Raw genomic sequence first — 20,154 nt, 5'->3', positions numbered from 1 at the left:
CCAGGGGCATGAGCCCCCGACAACATAGCCACTAGGATCCACAGGATGATCAAATTCCTCCACCACGATAAGGTGGCGGTTCAGGGAGGAGTACAATTAAAAAACTGTGCTGATACTGAAGGGGTTATGTAAAACTGTGTTTGTTCAATGTTTATGTTGAAAAAGCAGGAAGTTAAAGATGAAAGAAATTGTAACTTCCTGGTTAGTGGTATGGTGATTTTTCCTTGCCATTCCTATTTGAAATCATTATATTGGCATACCTCTGGCTTTGGACTTTCAAACTGTGAAAGCTTACCAGGGTTTAGTCACTGATAGCTGTGATGCTACATCTACATTCCAAGTGGTCCTCAATGAGATTTTCATTTAGATTATTTAGAGATGTTGGTGAGCTTGAGACAGCCATCACTGGTCACAGATATGGTTGAAGTTAGATACAACAATGGCCACCTTTTGCACCCTGCTGGCCGCAGATCTGGGGCTGTTAATCAGCACTTATCAATGTATTTGACTGTATTGAACATCATTAGTGATCAAATAATGAAATATATAGGTATAGGAGTATAGGCACATGAAAAACTGCAGATGGCACAGATGGTGCCAACTGTGCCAAAATGAACATTTTGATAGACATTAGAGCACCTGATGCATCATCCCAAAGAGATGCTAATCCTAAAAGTGTTTTTTCTTTTTTTTTTTTTTAGGCAAGTTTTGCTGTGTGCCATCTTAATTAATTCTTTACCAGTATCACAAATACTGTGATTTACACATCTTTATCAATTTTACAAGTATTCCCTTTAATTTGACAACAAAACTATTCACATACATTTAATCGTTGCAGAGATTTGCTCATTTTATTTAGATTATGTAATTCCAAACCACTTATTACAATTCAGGGTCGCGGGACACATGGAACTCACATTGGAAATCTCTGTTTATATTTTTCTACTCATGTTTTTTTTTTCCTTTTTTATTTCTACTTCTCATACGCAGACAAACCTGTTGTCACGTTATTGGCATCATATAATGCTAGTTCATCAGGCTTTATTTATTTTAGTCATAAAAAGGTTTATTTTAGCAACATTAAATGATTTGGTAGAGTATTGTAGAATATTAAAGGTGTTTTTTTTTTTAAACCTGGGAATATAAAATAAATCTGTTCAAATGAGTGAAACAAAAAAGTAAAAAATCAATGAATCATGCTCCAGCCAGTCTATGAGTTTGAATTTCCTCTGCCAGGGTGTGAAGTCCTGGACGTAAAAATATGCTTTTGTTTTTTTTTGTTTTGTTTTTTTTTTCATGTGAAACCCAACTCTTATGTCAGATGTTACAAAAAATTATGTTAGAGAGCCACAGAGTGTTGCAACAAAAAGCCTTTCAGGAAAAAGTCTGCACAAAACAGTGATTGCATTCCTTAGAACTGATAGCACCAATTTGTGGAGCACAGTTTAGAGGAACACAGATTTCAGTACGGTTCTGTTCCAACAGTTCAAGCTGCACATCTCCTAGTGTGAAAACAAAAAGAATAATCTTACTCTGTTTTAAGCAATTTCCTCCACTACTGGCTGTTTGTGCTGGAACTTTAAACATGCGTTCTTCCGATGTTTAACAATTCTTGAGAATAAAGGAAAGATAATAAGATTGCAACAATCCAGCTCTCCACCAGCACTTAAACGTACCATCTACACACAAAGCTGTGAGTTTCAAAACTAACCCAAAACCCTTCAGCACATGTGAACCGGTCTGTGTATAAATCTAGTTTTGTCTGTGTGTACCAGGCAATCCCTGCACACCATTTGTCTGCAAAGAAGCCTTTTTGAACACAAAACTATTACATTTATGAGGATGAAGGTAAAACAAATTGTGCAAAATATTAATGTTTGTGCATTTTTGTCATTTGTGCATGTGTACATTGTTTTTGTGTCTAATTTATTTGTGTGTACATTTGAACATACATTTGCAAATACCCAAAGTTACGCACAAATTATTTTAAAGTTTGCAAATCACACACGCACACACAATAATATTCAGTCTGGATGGACTGGGACAAGAAAATTTACCCTTTTTGGCCCATACTTGCCCATATATGATCATGAACACCACAAATCTTTGAGTTCCCTTAAGAGAAGTGATGGATCAGATGAAAACTGTACAGAAACAGTGTCTCTGTGCCTGCTGCCTGCTCTTCTCTTCCAGAGATGTCACCTCAACCAAGTTTTTTTTACAAAATAATTTTTTCAGGTGTAGAATGACTGGGTTCTCTGATACAGAAACAAATAGCTGCATCAGCATTAACATGTGAACAAAAATGTAAATAAATAAACAATCTTGTAGTGTTTTTGTTTTTGTATATTAACCATAAACTCCTGCACAGAAGCTGCTTGTAACACATTTCGTGTGATGATCTCTGGGTTGTGGTCTGGGTTTTTTTTTCGCCTGGTCAATTTGAGTTTTGTCTTTCCTGTTTACATTTGTGTTTTTCCCCTTGTGTGTTCTGTTTTGCAGGTTATTTACTTAACAAATAAAGACAAAACATCAACGTTATTACCAAGTTGGAAGCTTTTCTAAGTTCATCTGGGGATAGTCTCTGATTTTTTTGTTGCGAAACCAGCTTTTGAACAGATTAATATAGATTGTTATTTCGGTTTCCGTGTTAAATACCGATGGAATTTATTTATGTAATGGAACACAAACCCAGTAATTCACCCTTCTAGTTAATTACAACCTGGTTAAAAGTAGCAGGATTTGGGCCAAAAATGCTTCACAGAAGTTTGTAAAAAGTTTTAAATGCAAATAGTGTGCAGATATTGTATGTTAAAAGGTGTTTGAGTAAACCCCTTTTCAAAGATTAACTCTTTGTTGGCTTGGTTCTCAGGACTCAGAGACTCAGACGTAAGTTCATATTTGTTTGCATTTGACAGTCAACAGAGCAGAAAGAAAAAGTAATTTCATGCAACTTATTTCCACTAATGATCTGTTCATGAAAATCTAAATATTCCTCTTCAATATTATCTATTTAAAAAGTAATTTACAAATTAATACAATCCATGATTCTTTACGGTTATTTGTTCTTTAATTAGAAAAATCTTTATTGCTTGAGCTCCTCAGGAAAAATCTCCTCACTAAGCATGTCTTCATTTGCACATATATTATAAAAAAAAGAATTAAACAATTGATATTTACCTTTTTTCCACCAATTCATGAAATAGAGGCAAATATAAAGAAGAGGAGGAGAAGTACAAAGATCATCATTTCTTGGACAGCACATTTTAAACTTGACCTGAGAGAATACTGAGTTAAAACCAGTCTTATAAAAGTAAAATAGGTAAATTTACCTCACTTTGTCTGCTGGCTTCCAAACAGGCTCTTATCAGGATGTCATCATTTATGGCGCTGCTGGAGGCATGTTAATGTTCATGTATGAGAGAGCCCATTTATTCTCTCTGGACTTCCTCCTTTGCTTGAGTCCAGTGACGTGCGATCAGGGGAAGCAGAGCCTGTCATGATAAAAGAAAAAAATGTACAATAAATATTAATATTCTCCACTGATCTGTGTTAAAAATGCATTTTCAGTTTATTTTGACAGTTTTTTAAGTAAAAATTGCCAAATTTGAGTATTTCCCGATCAAATCCAGTGCAGAAACCCCGGTGGAGGCACGGGCGAGCTGTGCCATCCAAAACAAACTGTTTTACATGACAGGATCAATTTTCTGTTCCTCAGCATATTGCCAACATGAACTTTACAGAAATATATATATACAGAGCCAGCAGCCCACCAGCGCAGCCACCCCTGCTCCCCAGGAGGCCCCCCAGGGCAAGAGAGGCCAGGAGAGGCTGCCCCCTACCCCAGAAAATACCCACCCTCCCACACCCCTAACGGGGAATGAGAGGATGGGGACAGCGGCAGACCCACGGCCCCCAACCCCCAGGCCCGCCCAGCCCCCCCCCCACAAGTGCACTTAACCCCGCCCCAACCACACACAGAAACACATGCACACACCTATTTCCTTGCACACTCCCACTCATCCTAACTCACATATGCCCTCTCAGCCCCTCAGGATGAGAGATCATCCTCTATTGCTTTAAGTAGCTGGACATAATTTAGCTTTGTTAGTTCTGATAACCTGGGGGAAATGTTTATGCCTAGATATCTAATGTTTCCAGACTGTATTGTAGTATTGGGTATGTTTTGTAGGTCACAGTTAATGGGCATAACAATAGTCTTAGACCAGTTAATAGAGTAGTCAGATATTGATGAGAATGTGTTAATAAGTGTGATTGTCTGGGGGAGAGACGTCGGTGAGTTCTGGAGAAAAAGTAATACGTCATCAGCATAAAGACTTATCTTGTGTTCTATATTTTTGGCATGGATTCCTTTAATCTCTTTTTTTAGTCTTATGGCAGCAGCTAGGGGTTCAATAAAAATAGCAAAGAGTGATGGAGAAAGTGTCTAAAGAAATTACTCTGGATTCCAGATTATGTAGAGTAGAATAATCTATGATGTTAATTAATCTACGCATGTTAGTAGAGGAATGTCTACCTTTAATAAAGCCTGTTTGGTCAGGATGTATTATTAGAGGGGTTATTTTTTCTATTCTTCTGGCCAAAGCTTTGCTAATTATTTTGAGATCTACATTTATTAATGAAATTGGACGGTAACTGGATGGAAGTGTCGGGCCTTTACCTGGTTTTAATAGTAGAGTAATATTGGCTAGGTTCATATTTGAAGGTATTTTTTGTTTTTCCTTTATTTCTAATATCATATTGTAGAAAGTGGGTGCCAGCATGCTGGGTAACCATCTGGACCTGGAGCTTTATTGTTGGGCATATGCTGGAGAGCTTCTTGGAGTTCGCCGACTGAAAAGGGGGAATCCAAGACCATTTTATCTTCATGTTTTAATTGTGGAAGATTGATGTTACTAAGAAATTTATCAATATTGTCATCTGTTGTAGTTAGTTGTGATGTATATAATGTTTTATAGAATTCTTTGAAAGTGTTATTTATCTTGTCAGGGTCGTGGCTGATGTTTCCTTCTGGATCTCTGACAGAGGAGATGGTTGTTTTCTCCTTGTTTGTTTTTAACTGATTAGCCAGGAACCTTCCAGATTTGTTGCCATGCTCAAAATTCTCCAAGCGAAGTCTTTGCACCAAGAACTGTGTCTTTTTATCTATTATTTCATTAAATTCAAGTTTAGCTTTCCTTATAGCATTTAGTGTGTGTTCTTCTGGGGAGACATGGTAAGCGTCCTCTAAGGATTTGATTCTGAGTTCTAACTCTGAAATTCTCAAAGTTTCCTTCTTTTTCTTATGAGAAGAAAAGGAAATTATTTTCCCTCTCATTACTGCTTTTCCTGCTTCCCAAAGAACACTTGCTGAAGTTTCTGGCAAGTCGTTATTTTCTAGATATAAGGACCATTCTCTTTTGAAGTAGCCGATAAACTCAGGATCTTTAAGTAGTGACGTATTAAATCTCCAGTTTCTAGTTGCTGGTTTATTGCTCTTACTTCTCAGAGTGAATGATACTGGTGCGTGATCACTAATGCTGATAGGATGGATTTTGATTTCTGACTTGTCATTCATCAACAAGCTGCTAGTTAAGAAATAATCTAATCTAGAATAGGAATGGTGAACTGAAGAGAAGAAGGTGTATTCTCTTAGTGTGGGATGGTGAGAGCTCCAAACATTACAGAGACCAAAATCCTTCATGTACTGTTTTACAGTTTATGAGGATTTCCAGACTCGATGAGCTCCTGTGGTACTTTTTTTCTCCAGTATAATGTTAAAATCACCTCCTACAATTAGTGTGTTATCTGAGTGACCATAGAGTGAGGCGAAGAGGGAGTGAAAGAAGGACGGATCATCAACATTTGGACCATATATATTTGCGATACATAACTTAACATTTTTAATAGATAATGTAACTATTATAAATCTGCCTTCTGGATCTATGATTATATTATCTATATCAAAATTTAACCTTCTATTAATAAGAGTTGCTACTTCTCTCTGCCTAGAATTATAACAAGCTGAATACACATGTGGAAACTGGGTTGTTGAGAGAAGATCTATTGTTGAGTTTGATAAATGAGTCTCTTGGAGTAATATTATATCTGCTTTCATTTCTTGCAAACGATTAAAATTTTTTAACCTCTTTTCCCTTGTGCCAGCTCCACGCACATTCCAAGTGACAAATGTGAGTTCATTCAACAAACCACAGAAATGAGGGCTATATGCATATTACTAAAGCTTGTGTGTGTGCATCCCACTGCTTCTTTGCGTGCATGTATATGTGCCCGCTGGTTGTGACAGAGATGTATGTGCGCTTGTGCTGTTCTGTGTGTGTTCCTGTGAATCATGAAAAGTGCTGATGTGTATATAATATAATGACAAGTGTTACCGTTAACCGTTAAAGGTTTCGGAGAGAAGAAGTGTAAAGAGTGAAAAGAGCGACAGTGCCAAATGAAAAAAGTAATTTAAAAAACGCATCTGTGCTGAGAACAGTGTAGTGGAGACGGGCAGTGGATTTACTGTTAACTAAATTATCTTTTATGGCAGTTTTAAGGATATAACATGATCTACTGAGAAAACAGGAAAACTAAAGCACATACCAAGTCCGTAGAGCCACGGAGTGATGTCCGGGTCGCGGTACAGCTGTCCATTAATAAATAATTTATCCACTGCGATAACAGCGCGAGCACCTTCCGTGATGGATTTCCTCCTGATGGGAAACAGGACTCTCCGTCGGTCCAGAATCTCTCTGGGATATTGGTCGTTTACTCCAAAGTTGGTTCCCTTCAGTTCGCGGCCCTGGTTCTTCACCTGCTCCTTCTGTTTGAAGCTGACGAACTTCGCTACAATAGGTCTTGGTCTGCTGGACCCGGGTTTCCTCCCGCCGAGACGATGGACTCTGTGAAAGATGTTTTTCACCGTTTCCTCCGGGAGCTTCAGGTGGGTTTTGATGAAGTTTTTCACTGTGGTCTCGGGGTCCTCCTCCGTCTGCTCTGGAATCCCTGCAAATACCAGGTTCTCTCTCATGCTCCGCGCCTGCAGATCGATCACCGTTTCCTTCATCTTCTTATTTTCCTCTGAGAGACAGGTCAAGCCCTCGGTGAGGGATTTTACCGACTCTCTGAGACCAGCATTTTCTACAGCCAGAGTTTCCACCTGCTTCTGGATGAATTCTAGTGATTCACGTAGCGCCTGGAACTCCTTGTGGAGAATTTCTACCAGGCTCAAACGTGCATCAAAACTACTGAGTTTCTTATCTATAGAGATCAGAACATCTGTTCAGTCGTTCCCCGGTGGTAAAATAGTTCCATGTGAATCCTCATTTCGCTGTCTCTTGGATTTAGATGAGGTGGAGGGGGTGGACGTGTTGTTTGGTTTCCCCATGACGATTCTGTCGTAACAACGATCTATAAAATCTGTCAGGCTGGCCAAATCCTCCCCGCTGTGCTCCAGAGTGTACCTTTTAAAAACACTGTTTTCCTACTTTAAAGAATATTTTGATTAGGCTGGCACAAAATACAATTGAATGAAAGTATAAATGTTTGGGAGTGCCTAGTTTGAATCTGCCGTCTCCCCAGAACTACGTCACCTACAGCATTAGCGTCACTTACCTGCCACCAGCGTCACCTACCTGCCCTTCTGTCAACTTTTCTAAAATGTACTGCTTCAGCTGCTAATAAGAATGTGAGCATTCAAAGTCATTGCTGATTCTAACCTGCCTCATACTGTCATTTACAATTCTCTAGTGTTCATTCGACTTTACAGAAATATTTGTTATACACCATGACTCTCTACAGTCTGTGTAATATATTTAATGTATTTGTGAGACAAATATTCCCGTTGATCATACAATAAAGTGCAGAGAAAAGTCAGCAGGTGAGGCAAACCGTACTCTGCCTCACCTCAAGGGGGCGCACTCACACACCAACACGGTGTGAGATGTCAAATTAGCGACTTTTTTTTTTTTTTTTTTTTTTTTTTTTTTTTAAGTGACTAGCGACAGATCTATCGACTTTCAGTATTGGAGACTTTTGTAGACTGACGGCTTAATTGGCATGTACTGCCTAAAACTGCAGCGCCCTTTATATGGAACCAGCTGTTCATCCACACAGATGTCCTCATCAGGGTTGAAGATCATCTGGAGCCGGTCAGTCCAGTGATCCCACATCCCACGGATGCTAGCCAGTTTGTCTTCTCTCTGGTGCCTCATTCTGTAAAGTCGGTTGTCGAAACGAATGACACTGGAGAGCATAGTAAACATTTTGACCGACTTGGTAGCCCGAAAAATCTGTCGGCCCGTCTGGTCATCCCACAAACCGCGGACTGCCTCACCGCGGGAGCGGTAAACACCCGCCAACAGCAGGAGACCAAAATAGGCATGCATGGTAGTGCCATCAATGTCCCTCCAGTCGGTGACTGTCCTCCTTCTATGCAGGTTTGTATATTTCACAATCTGTGGGTAACCACTGGATTTCGCGACGTTTAGACCTCCAAGACAGGTTTTCTGTGGCTTCTTCAACTTCTTCCTCCTACCTTGGGAGGTAGACCTCAACTTCATTGACGGAGTCAGTGTCGCTATCGGTGGTCATGTCTGAGATTCCACCGCCGTGATCCAGTTCCTCTGTTTTAGACTGCATTATGATGTCCTGCACCTCTGCTACCGTTAACACTTTTTCCTCGTGTCAGGTAAGAAATAAAGAGCTTTGCTCCAACTTGCTTTTATAAACTGCAGCAGATGCAGCTGTGTAAACAAAGACGGGGTTTATTTTGATTTTCACTTAGACCCATTACTTTGATGTGCTGCAAAGGGTCCTCTGTTTTTTTATTTCAAAGCAGTGCTGGTGAATGCATGTAGATTTGTGTTTTACGTATTTTAAAATATAAAATGTGGTGGTACTTTGAACTTTTGGATAAAAATTACACAAGAAATGGAGAATATGGAAAAGGTGCCACATGAAAGCTACCTGCGCTATATGTATTTAGTCACACTGCAATGCATCGTGCACGCTGTTGACACATGCGCGTGCACAGACACACAAATTTGAATGCATATGTTTCCTTATTCACATACTCACACACACACACACAAATCTGAAGCTAAGGAGCATGTGTGGGGTGCAGAGGACAGAGTATACAGCGAAAGCTCTCCTTAGTAGATAAGGAGATTTCATGCCACAGGCAACACAAAGTGCTGCCCCTTCTCAAAGCTACTCCATCCTTCTCCACATCAGAGTCTGTCATTGCATCATCAAAGGAGTCCCGGTCGTCCAAGGCAAAGAATTTTTAAAGAATAAATAAAAATGAACTGCATACATTGGATTTACTGTTTATCAGGACAAATTCTAATACAGTACCAGTCAAAGGTTTGGACACATTTTCCCATTTGATTTAATGAGAAAATGTGTCTAAACTTTTGACTGGTTCTGTACTTATTAATGTGGCAGATCTAATTTGTTTCTATGCATTGAAGCCCAACTACTGAACATTGACAGATGTTATTACAACCCCCCCAAATGTTGGCTTATCCAGCATCATCTTCACCCTGGCTCTTTTCTGAGATCAATCCAGCCAGTATACATCAATTTGATGTTGACTTGTATTATCTTTTTCCCCTTCTTTCTCTTTTTCTGATAATGTCCTCTTGGGTGTCTTAGCTGAATTATCCATGGTGCGCGTTCAAAACTGTTTTGATATCCCCTTGCGCAGTGCGACATAGTGATGTCACATGCTAGCACAGGTCACAAGCAATGCACCAGGATGGAAGAGAAAGTAGTAAAGTGCAGTTTCTTAACCTCAGGATGCTTCAGGGCAAGAATAAACTGGATGCCATCTACAGTAAGTTTTTAACCTAATATGGCATGTGTTTAGGCAATAACTATCCATGTTTAGTTTGCTCTTGTAATAAAAGAGCTGGGGTAAGGTTAAATATTTTGATCTAATATCAGTGTTTCAAGTTAATATTAGTTCATTCTAAATAAAATTAATTGCCCAGCATTTGTGTCTTTTTATCAGTATTACAGATTTGGAAAGAGCATTTATAGTAGTACAGGGACAAATTTACATTTAGTCACATTCATTAATTTGCTTTTTTAAGATATTAACTTGAGTCTGTATAAAAATCCTTAATTAAATGTATGGTTTATTATAATCTGAGATTTAGGAATTCTTACAGGACAAATATAAAAAAACATAGTTTAATATGATATTGTTTTGCCTTCACATGCAGATAAAAACATATGTAATGGTACATATTCCGATACATTTTTATCAGATGACATATAAAAAGCATATAAAAAGGGATAATGGCCCTGCAAACTACATTCACAATCTATACAAAAAACTATATTTAAAAACATTTGTTGATATATGTAAAGCATTTGTCTTTATGACAGACATATATTAAAAAATTGCAGAAATTATATGGAACAACTATGGAATACATACTTTGACATATACTTCCCTTATATACCACATACATAGTTTGAGCATGATCCTTATGTGATCCTTTTTATTATCATGTATGAAAGAAATGCAAAAGTGGCCACTTTCAGAAGTAAATAATATAAGACTTACATGATCCACAATACATGAAGCCAACTACATGTGACACAAATTTTTTATGAGTTTTTTATATTTCTTTTCCATATGGGTGTAACTCTGCCATGATCACGTTGAACTGGGATCAGAGTCAGTGTAAACAACACGGTTTTACTGGGTCTGTTTATTAGAAAATTACAGCTGTTGATGATATAGAAATGTAAGGAATATTTACTGGACCTGCATGTACAGGATCATAATTAATTAAAATACTGAGTTTTTAAAAGTTAAAATTTTTTTTTACTCATCTGACACAGTTATTTCAAGCCCTTTTTATATTAAGATTTTTCTGATGCACTAGTGCTGGGATCACCAACTGTGAACCTCGATAGTCACAGTCCTTCAGATCTGACATATTTACCTGCTGTGATACACTTGAGTCAAATTATTAATGGATTATTTAGAGGCTTGTGCAGAACTTGACAACAAGCTGTCATTTGGATCAGGTGTGTTGCTGCAGGTCACCACCGCCACAAAATGTCGGTCAACTGAAGTCCTTCTTGGGGCTGTTGAACTATTATTATCATTTTCTTCCCAACCTGGCATCGCTTCTGAAACCGCTGCATGACCTGCTACACAAGGAGAAAGTGTGGAGGTGGACAACTGACTGTTAAGATGATTTTCAAAAAGAAAAAAAGATGTGTTAACAACAGAGGTTCTGACACATTTCAGTCCATCACTGCCGATTCAACTGGTCTGCAGCGCCTCTCCTTATGGAGTTGGAGCAGTGATTTCTCGGCCTGCTGGAGATGCGGTCAACTTGAAGTCTTTCCTTGGTAGCCAATCAGAACTGTCGATTCAGTCAGGATGTTTGCTGTGGGGTGATTATTCCACAGAACAAAAATGTTCCAGCAACTGAATGCTGGGCACAGTGGCATAGTGAGAATGAAAGAGATGGCAAGAAGCTACTTTTGGTGGCCAAACACAAACAGAATGAAGAGCTGGCCAAAAGCTGTTCATCTTGTCACCAAGTTCAAAACAATCCACCATCAGCACCTCTCCATCCGTGGGAGTTTCCACAGGAGCCATGGCATCATGTGCATATTGACTTTGCTTTGCTGGTCCATTTGAGGACAGGATGTTGTTGTGGTTGACGCACACAGTAAATGGCCTGAAGTGGCTGTCATGAAATCAACTGCTACCGAGAAGAAAATAGAGATGTTAAGAGAAATATTCAGCTGTTTTGGATCTCCTGTACAGCTAGTCTCCGACAACAGACCTCAGCTTGTTTCATAAAATGTGGTTGCATTTCTGCAAGCTAATGGAGTGTAACATCCGTATCATCCTGCAATCAAAGGCTTTGCAAAAGGGTTTGTTCAAACAATGAAACATGCACTTAAACCATTGCAATGAGAAGGAAAGCTACAGCAGAGACTTCACCGTTTTCCGCTTAAATACCGCGAGTCCACATTAACCATAAAGACATCTCCAGCAAGCCTGAAGTTCAAAAGAGATCTGCACACTGCTTTTGATGTCCTTATACCACCCACAGTTAAATATACTGTTCAGAAGCGGCAAGAGAAACACATCATACAAAGCAATCACAAGTCCAAAGACCAAAAAGTCCAAATAATAATAATGATTCTTCTTCTTCTTCTTCTTCTTCTTCTTCTTATTATTATTATTATTATTATTATTATTATTATTATTATTATGCAACAAAATGTACTAATCTAGAAATAACCTATACTTTTTTGTTCAATTCAGTTATAGAGTAAAATTTTCTTTATTTCTTCTTCATGCGCTCTGCTGGGTAGTGATTAGATGAATTTTCAGTAAAAGAATTGGGCCTCAAGATCAAGGCCAAATTCATTCTTTCTGGGCACAAACACTGTCAGTGTCTCACCACAAGAGGGCGCCAAATAATATGTATTTTCTTTCTTTCTTTCTTTCTTTCTTTCTTTCTTTCTTTCTTTCTTTCTTTCTTTCTTTCTTTCTCAATTTTAGTTCAACAGACTTTATTGTATGGAAAACACATTTCATTATTTTCTGTATTTCTTACTCTTGCCTTTGTAATATCAAAGGCAAGAGTAACAAATACAGAAAAGAATTAAATGTTTGATGTATTCATCCATCCATCCATCCATCCATCCAACCATCCATCATCTATACTGCTTTGTCCAATGAAGGGTCATGGGGAAGACAATGAGAAACACAGATCTTTTTGTTTATTTTTTAAATAAACACAGTTTCATCCTGGTGGATATAGGTTTTAGAGGCAAGACAGCAAAGGTAAAACATTTTATGACCATGTTTAAAATCATGAAGCTTAAATTGGCCTTCTTTTACCTCTGTTTCATTAAATCTTGGTCATAGCGAGATGAAACATACAGTTGTGGAATCTGTGAAATGTGTACTTTCAGTTGAAGTGTTTTATATTACTAAAGCGTAATAAAAGTTACTTTAGGAGCAAAAAGTCCAGTTGTAAAGACGAGGAAAACATCTGGGAGTGGTAACCTAGTGATTACAGAGGTGGGCTTGGGTCTGTAAAACCTCGGTTAAAATCCCCGGGCTGGCAACCAAGGTGAAAACCTCTGTGTGTCCCTGAGCAAGGCCCTTAACCCCCAACTGCTCCCCGACCCTGGAATCTAGCAGCACACTGCTCCAAGCAACTAGGATGGGCTAAATGTAGAGAAACAGTTTCCCACTGTGGGACTCATAAAGGATTATTATTATTATTTTGTTGTTGCTGAACGTCCCTGTCTACCTGCTGAACAATAAAGGAAAAAAGAGCCCATGCACTGTTAGAATATATAACAATGTAAAACACACTTGTTTATGGAACACACAGAATATACAAATAACATTTAGTATATTTTATTTTATTGTTGATGACATCATGACTAATTGTCTAATATATACTAATATATATATATATATATATATATATATATATATATATATATATATATATATACATATATATATGTGTGTGTGTATAGCTATATATATGTGTGAGTGTGTGTATATATAATGTATTACTTTTTTCATAACAGATACAAATCTACTTAATATTTTATTCCTTGTTCTTTATCTTGATCTTTTTCTTTTTCTTTATCTCATAATCTTGGAGAGAGAGAAAAACCTAGGTAGACCTAGGTATCAACAAAGGGATTGTAATTATTGTGGCTTTTATATTTCATGTATTTGATTGGGATTTTCACATTGATTTGCTTGGGACTCTGCATGAAAAAGCAAGTGTGTGTAAACTATAATTTCCTTTCCTTTCATGTAGGATGTTTAAGTTTGATGCAGAGTGTCAGTAATATCAGACTGAAATTTACTTGGTATGAGATCCGAAAGAGAATTGCATCCGTAAAAAGACCACACATGTTTTTCTAAACTCAGTTTTATTTAAATGTTTATTATTTCTAAATATTTTATTCACCAAACTGCATTATGTATATGTTGTCTTAAAGCAGACATTATATATCTCATGTTGGGTATAGGCTGCAATCGTTCTTTACAAAGCTTAAGGACACATTTTCTATTGAACAAACATTACAACCTGTTCTGAGTACAGATGCATTAATGTTTTCATGATCATAAACTATCAAATAAGTTCAGAGTTAGAAAAGCCTCTTCGAAAAATGTTTCCAGAAATGATCATTCTGAAAGCTGACCTGAACCGGCTGTAAAAGAAAGCATAAATGAATGGGTTGAGCATTGAATTAGACAGAGCAAACCAGTTAAGTGTTTCATACACCTGCATTGTCACACGACCTGTTAGCTGCAGCGAAAAGCAAAGAAAAAACGGCAGCCAACAGATGAGAAAAACTCCCATGACAATAGCGAGAGTCCTGGTGGCCTTCCTTTCCCCATTGCTGACAGTGACTCCAGACTTTGTTGTGATCTGGATGCTGCGAGCCTGTCTCTGTGCAACAAGATAAATTCTCAGATAGATGTACAGCATTATGATTACAGGCAGATAAAATGCCATAAAAGGTAAACAAATTTTTTCAAGCACATCATCTAAATAACAGTTTGGTTCACATTTCTTTTGGTGTAACTCTGTAATAACAAAGACAATGGCAATAAAAATAGAAACACCCCAGCTCATCAGGATCATGACTGAAACAACACAGATGTTTATCTTAGTCCTGTATGTCAGCGGCTGACACACTGCATAGTATCTGTCAACAGAAATACAACATAAATTTAAAATGGAGGTGTTGCTCAGTACAACATCAAAACTGTCCCGTATTTTGCAGAATAACTCTCTGTAATACAGACAAGAGCTGAGAGTATATGACATGCTGAACGGAAAGACTACAATTCCCACAAGCAGGTCAACCACAGCCAGTGAGAAAATAAGGCAGTTAGAAGGTGTGTGGAGTTGCTTGAAGTAGATGATGGAGATTATTACAAGGAGATTTCCACATGCTGTGACAACAGATAAAGAGCCCAGGAAAATGTACAATAAAACACATATTGTTGAGTGTGTTCTCATCAGTGTTTTAGAGACATTATTTATTTCATAACAAGGATGGATACTATAACTAAGAGAAAGAGTAGATGCTGCTTCCATTATTCATGTAAATTTTTAAAATTATTTTAGCATATATTAAATAAATACAACAACAGGATGTTTTAATATGTCCAGTATTATTATTTAAATATGTTAAGATCCTAAGTTAATCCATAAAACAAACAGTAATGCATTTCTTAAGACAAATTATTTTTAATAATCAACACAGATTCTCACCATACTCCGAGCATCAGTGTTCTCATCAGGTCACTGTGCTTCCACATCACTTTGACTCGATACTTATCATCCTTCATCTCATTACATCATCCGACCGTCCAATAAGATTCAAGATTGAAGATGTGTGTGAGAATGTTTACAATTGATCACAAAATGTGTTATATATAATATATTTATTATATATTAATTTAATGAAATCAAATATTTATGACAAAGAAGGATGGAATGTTCAGGATTTACTAACAGAAAGGTAAAAAGTCAGCATGATGAATTTACAGCTTTGAAGCTTCCGTCTAAACACAGAAGGAACAATATCTAAAAAATGTCAGTCATCAGTTAACAGAGAGGAAGCAGGATTACAATCTCACAGCTTCTAGATGGTGAGGAAAAATATTCACAATATGCACAATAACTTCCATCCATGCACCTTCAGTGTTTCATTATCCAGATAAACTTTGCATTTTAAGCTTGAGCGTTTAACCTCTTGCGCCTGCACCCTCCGCTACCGAGGGTTAAGGGGTTAACACCCAGTTTTATCGCAGGTCTGTAATGTAGTTACAGGCATGTGTGGTATCCAAAGAATCTCAGCTACCAGATCGGTAAAATCATCAAACACAGCTAAGACAATAAGCAGTTAAAAGACCAGGTACACAAAATCCCCCCAAAAAAAAAGAACATGTAAACACAAATTATGGCTCCTCGTGCCCACCTGATGGCATGAACATGGACAAATCTCACAGGTTCCAAAACTGTAAGTTTAAAGGGATAGTGCACCCAAAAATGTGTTTTTTGAGCTGTAAAGGCCACAGTATCACTTAATTGTGATGAAAACCACTTATACTGTTGATAAAGTTTAGTATTTTTTTTATTTATTTAAAAAACTGTGTTTTGTGGGTAAAAAAAAAACGCCGTCTACAGGGTAAAACTAGTTTTTGTTTTTTATAATGTAAAGCCGTACTTGCTGCTTCTCTACATCACAAGAAAATTTTAAAAACCTCACACCTATGATGCAAACAGGTCCTCGCCTTGCAGACATAGAAACCACGCCCATCAAGGCATATGAAGGGATGTGAACTTATCTGGTGTAGATTTGCTAGTTTCACACTTCTATTCTTTCACAGAGTTTCTGATTAAATATTCCTGCTTTTGTGTGGTGATTTGTGCTTTTAATGGGGTGTAAAAGTAACACCAGACTTTATTCTTTACCTTCTGATCCTCATCTGGCTACAGACAGCAGCTCAAATCGTAGCAGCAGCAACTTTCAGCAGCTCTTCCTGCAGCTGCCACAACCTGTCGCGAGTCTCCACGGCTTTCCAGAGCTGCTGGAGCTGCTGACAGGCTGCTGACAGCGCTAACTGATACGGTTCACGACCACCTGGTTCATGTGTAGCTGAGGAGATTCAGGAGGGAAAAGTCTTCCATCTCAAAGACGCTCTGTGGCGTAGCTGCTCTGTGGATCTCGTTTTCTATCTTGAAACTCGGCAGTGTGTGGAGTTACTCAAAAAGTAGGGGGTGTATTTACAATATATGTTTATTAGAGGTGGACCTAGATTAAAAAAAAAATCATCTAATTAATTAAAGGTTTTGTAATTAATCTTGATTCATCACATTTTAATTGCTTAACAAAATTTGCTCCAAAAAGCAACATTTTTTTTATTTGAATACATTTTAGTGGACAACTGAATCAAATAATAGACATAGATGTTAATATTGTAAACCCAGACTTTAGTAATGTCTGGAAAAATGCATTTAATTGCATTTCAATTCAAAACACTATTAAAAGAACTAGAAAATATGCCTGGCCAAAACTTAACAGATCTAAAGTTAAAATGTCATTTTAAGTACTTTAACTAACACTTCCAGCTGTTCTCTAAGAGTCTACAACATGTTACAGTACTGTCAACTTTTAATATGTTTTTGTCCACACTCTTCATTAATAGGCATTAATATGTGACAGTAAGCCAGAGAAGGATCCGCCAACAGCAGCTTTACACGTTTCACTTTCAGTCTGGTCATGAAACAGAGGTGAACGTCTCCGACTGCAGCTGTGAGTGCTTTTGGATGGGGGAGGGGCCTGCCAAAGCCCTGCTCATTTAGAAGAAGTAAACATGCTTTCACATCAGTTTCCAAAAGTCTCAGAATAAAACCTAAAAAGTCCCTAGATTTGTCGCTAGTTGCTTCTTTGAAATAGAGTCAATAGATGGGTCTGAAAACTTGCTGAATATAACACCAAAGTAGTTAAATTAGCATCAATTATTTAGCCGAGCTCTGACGTGTGTCTCGATTTAATTGGTGTACCGGAATCCGTGCGCTGACAAACGTTCCACGTTGTTTGGAATGCAAACTGAGAATAAATGCATAATTTTTTTGTAATTAATTGTAATGAATGTATTAAAGTCCCACCCCTAACATATATATATATATATATATATATAAGTCGGGTTCTGCCAGAGATTTTTCCGTCCTGTTAAAAGGAAGTTTTTCCTTTTCCACCGTTGCCCCACGACCCATAAGTTGAAGTCAAGATTCAATGCAATTTGTTGGTTTTTTCTTAACTAGGCTATTCTTTATTATGAAATGGCTTGTATGAATACAGATTGCATGACAGTTAATTCACTGATTAATTCAAATTGATTGTATGTACAGTTTCCTTAAATGACATCGTGAATTTCAAGTGAAGCTCTGAATCACCCTCATTCCTTCTTTCAAATAATAGTATATATAATAGTAGTTGCTTTGTGTGTGTGTGTGTGTGTGTGTGTGTGAGAGAGAGAGAGAGAGAGAGAGAGAGAGAGAGAGAGAGAGAGAGAGAGAGAGAAAGAAAGAGCGAAAAAAAATGTATTTTTTTTTAAATTTGCAATTGTTTTTATGTGCATTGTATTTTGTGGAGAACTTTGTGCTACTCATGTATGAAATTTGGTTTGATTTTCATGGTTTTAAGTGGTTTCATGATTATTTTTTTATGAATCATATTTGTGTGATAGATAAAAAGTCAAACAATGCAATAAGATCATTTCAAAGTGTAAAATTGATGTAATCGGAACATGTTTTTAACAGAGAAGGAAAAACTTCTGTGTTTCTTTATCCTTAAGTAAGGAAGGAATCTTTCGGTTTTAATAAGTTTGTACTTGTCAGCTTAAATTCATTCCGCTTTGGAAGTTTCTACCTAAATACATCAATTTTACAGTAATTTCCTGATAAATGTTTTAATCTTTATCCAGCTAATTTCTTTAACTTAATGCAATATTGAATTAGCAAAATTACCCTGGAATATTTTTCCAGAAATAATAATTTTAAAGGCTGATCTGAATCTGCTGTAAAAGAAAGCATAAATAAATGGATTCAACATTGAATTTGATAATGTAAGCCAGTTAAGTGTTTCTATCACGGGAACTGGCACAGGCTCATTGCTAATTGGCAGAAACGTGATGCAGAGAAAGAAGGGAGTCCAACAAAAAAGAAAAGCTCCCAAAACAATAGCCAGTGTCTTTGTGGCTTTCCTCTCCATCCTACTGACAGCTTCTCCAGATTTTCCCATGCTGTGAATGCTGTGTGCCTGTTTCCGAGCAGCAAGGAAAATCTTCAGGTATATACTCAGCATTATGACCACTGGAAAGTAAAAAGATAATATAGGTCCAACTGTGTTTGCCATGAGAACATCAATTAAACACTCATCCTTACATTTTTCTTCATTTAATTTTGGAATTATTACACCAATTCCAATAAGAGTAGAGATTCCCCAGCTTGCCACGATCATGCCAAGGACAACTTTGTGGTTGATTTTAGATTTATATGTTAATGGCTGACACACTGCATAATATCTGTCAAGAGAAATGCAACACAAGTTCATAATTGAGCAAGTGCTTAGGGATACATCAAAGCTGCCTCGTATCTTGCAATATAATCCCTCATGATACAAACAGGAGCTGACAGAGAACGCCATGCTGAAAGGAAACACCAGAATCCCAACTAGTACGTCAGCCACAGCCAGAGAGAGGACGAGGTAGTTGGTTGGCGTGAGGAGCTGTTTGAAGTAAATGATGGAGAATATTACAAGGAGGTTTCCACATACAGTAATGAGAGACATTAGTGTGAGGAAAACATATAATGTCACACATATAGCAGAAGGGGTTGTGGTAAATTTGTAACTCAAATGATCAATTTCATAGCAGGGATGTAAGTCAGTCACAACATCACTCCTGTTGACAGTAACTTCTGATTCCATGATGTCCTACACTTCAATGAAATTCATGTTACAAACTAACAAAGTTGCAGAGAAAATACATTTAACAAACTGTTGAAGAAAGAAACAAAATACAGTTTTAACAATAATAGTTTTTGCTAAATCTCTTTAAACACTTACAGTCAGTCAGTGCATCAACGCTGCTGGGTGCACTAGACAAAGTTTGTCTCTGTGCACAACCTTAATAACTTACTCTCTCACCTCATCCCCTCCCTCAACATTGGGCTTATTGTCCAATAAGAAACAAGAGACTGAATTCAACCAGTAATGCAGTGTGTATGTGTGTTTACTGACAGGTCATTGGAAGAGGAAGACGGAACAGTTTTTTCAGACATGCATGAATCACCAGTGTCATTACACCAGTTTGAAGTCCATTTTAGTTTCCTAGTAATTTTTTTTAAAGTATTTTGTCACTGTGCTACTAATGTTATGTGAGGCTAATGTTAGCATGAAACTACGTAGCAGTGCTAATCTAGTCAAATGGTAGCACTACATTAGCTTTAAGTTAATGTGGGGAAACAATGTCATATTTCGGTTTCACTGAGTATTTTAAGGGACTACAGGTCAACTCAGAAAATCGAGATTTTCACACTGGAGCTGAAA

The 20,154-nt window shown here is 37.4% G+C and overlaps 1 protein-coding gene and 1 pseudogene across 1 annotated transcript; both read right to left on the bottom strand.

The window, feature by feature from the left end:
- Window positions 1–14,156: 14,156 nt before the first annotated feature.
- On the bottom strand, window positions 14,157–16,359 carry LOC121634213 (annotated as a pseudogene).
- A 2,184-nt stretch (window positions 16,360–18,543) lies between these two features.
- Window positions 18,544–19,533, bottom strand: LOC121634212 (trace amine-associated receptor 1-like). Its single transcript, XM_041976725.1, has one exon. The coding sequence runs from the start codon at window positions 19,531–19,533 to the stop codon at window positions 18,544–18,546; it is 990 nt and encodes a 329-aa protein (XP_041832659.1).
- Between the last annotated feature and the right edge of the window lie 621 nt (window positions 19,534–20,154).

Source organism: Melanotaenia boesemani, chromosome 22 (assembly GCF_017639745.1).
Source record: "Melanotaenia boesemani isolate fMelBoe1 chromosome 22, fMelBoe1.pri, whole genome shotgun sequence".
Lineage (NCBI taxonomy): Eukaryota > Metazoa > Chordata > Actinopteri > Atheriniformes > Melanotaeniidae > Melanotaenia > Melanotaenia boesemani.
Note: the sequence above shows the minus strand (reverse complement) of the source record. Positions and strands in the feature narration are given on the sequence as shown.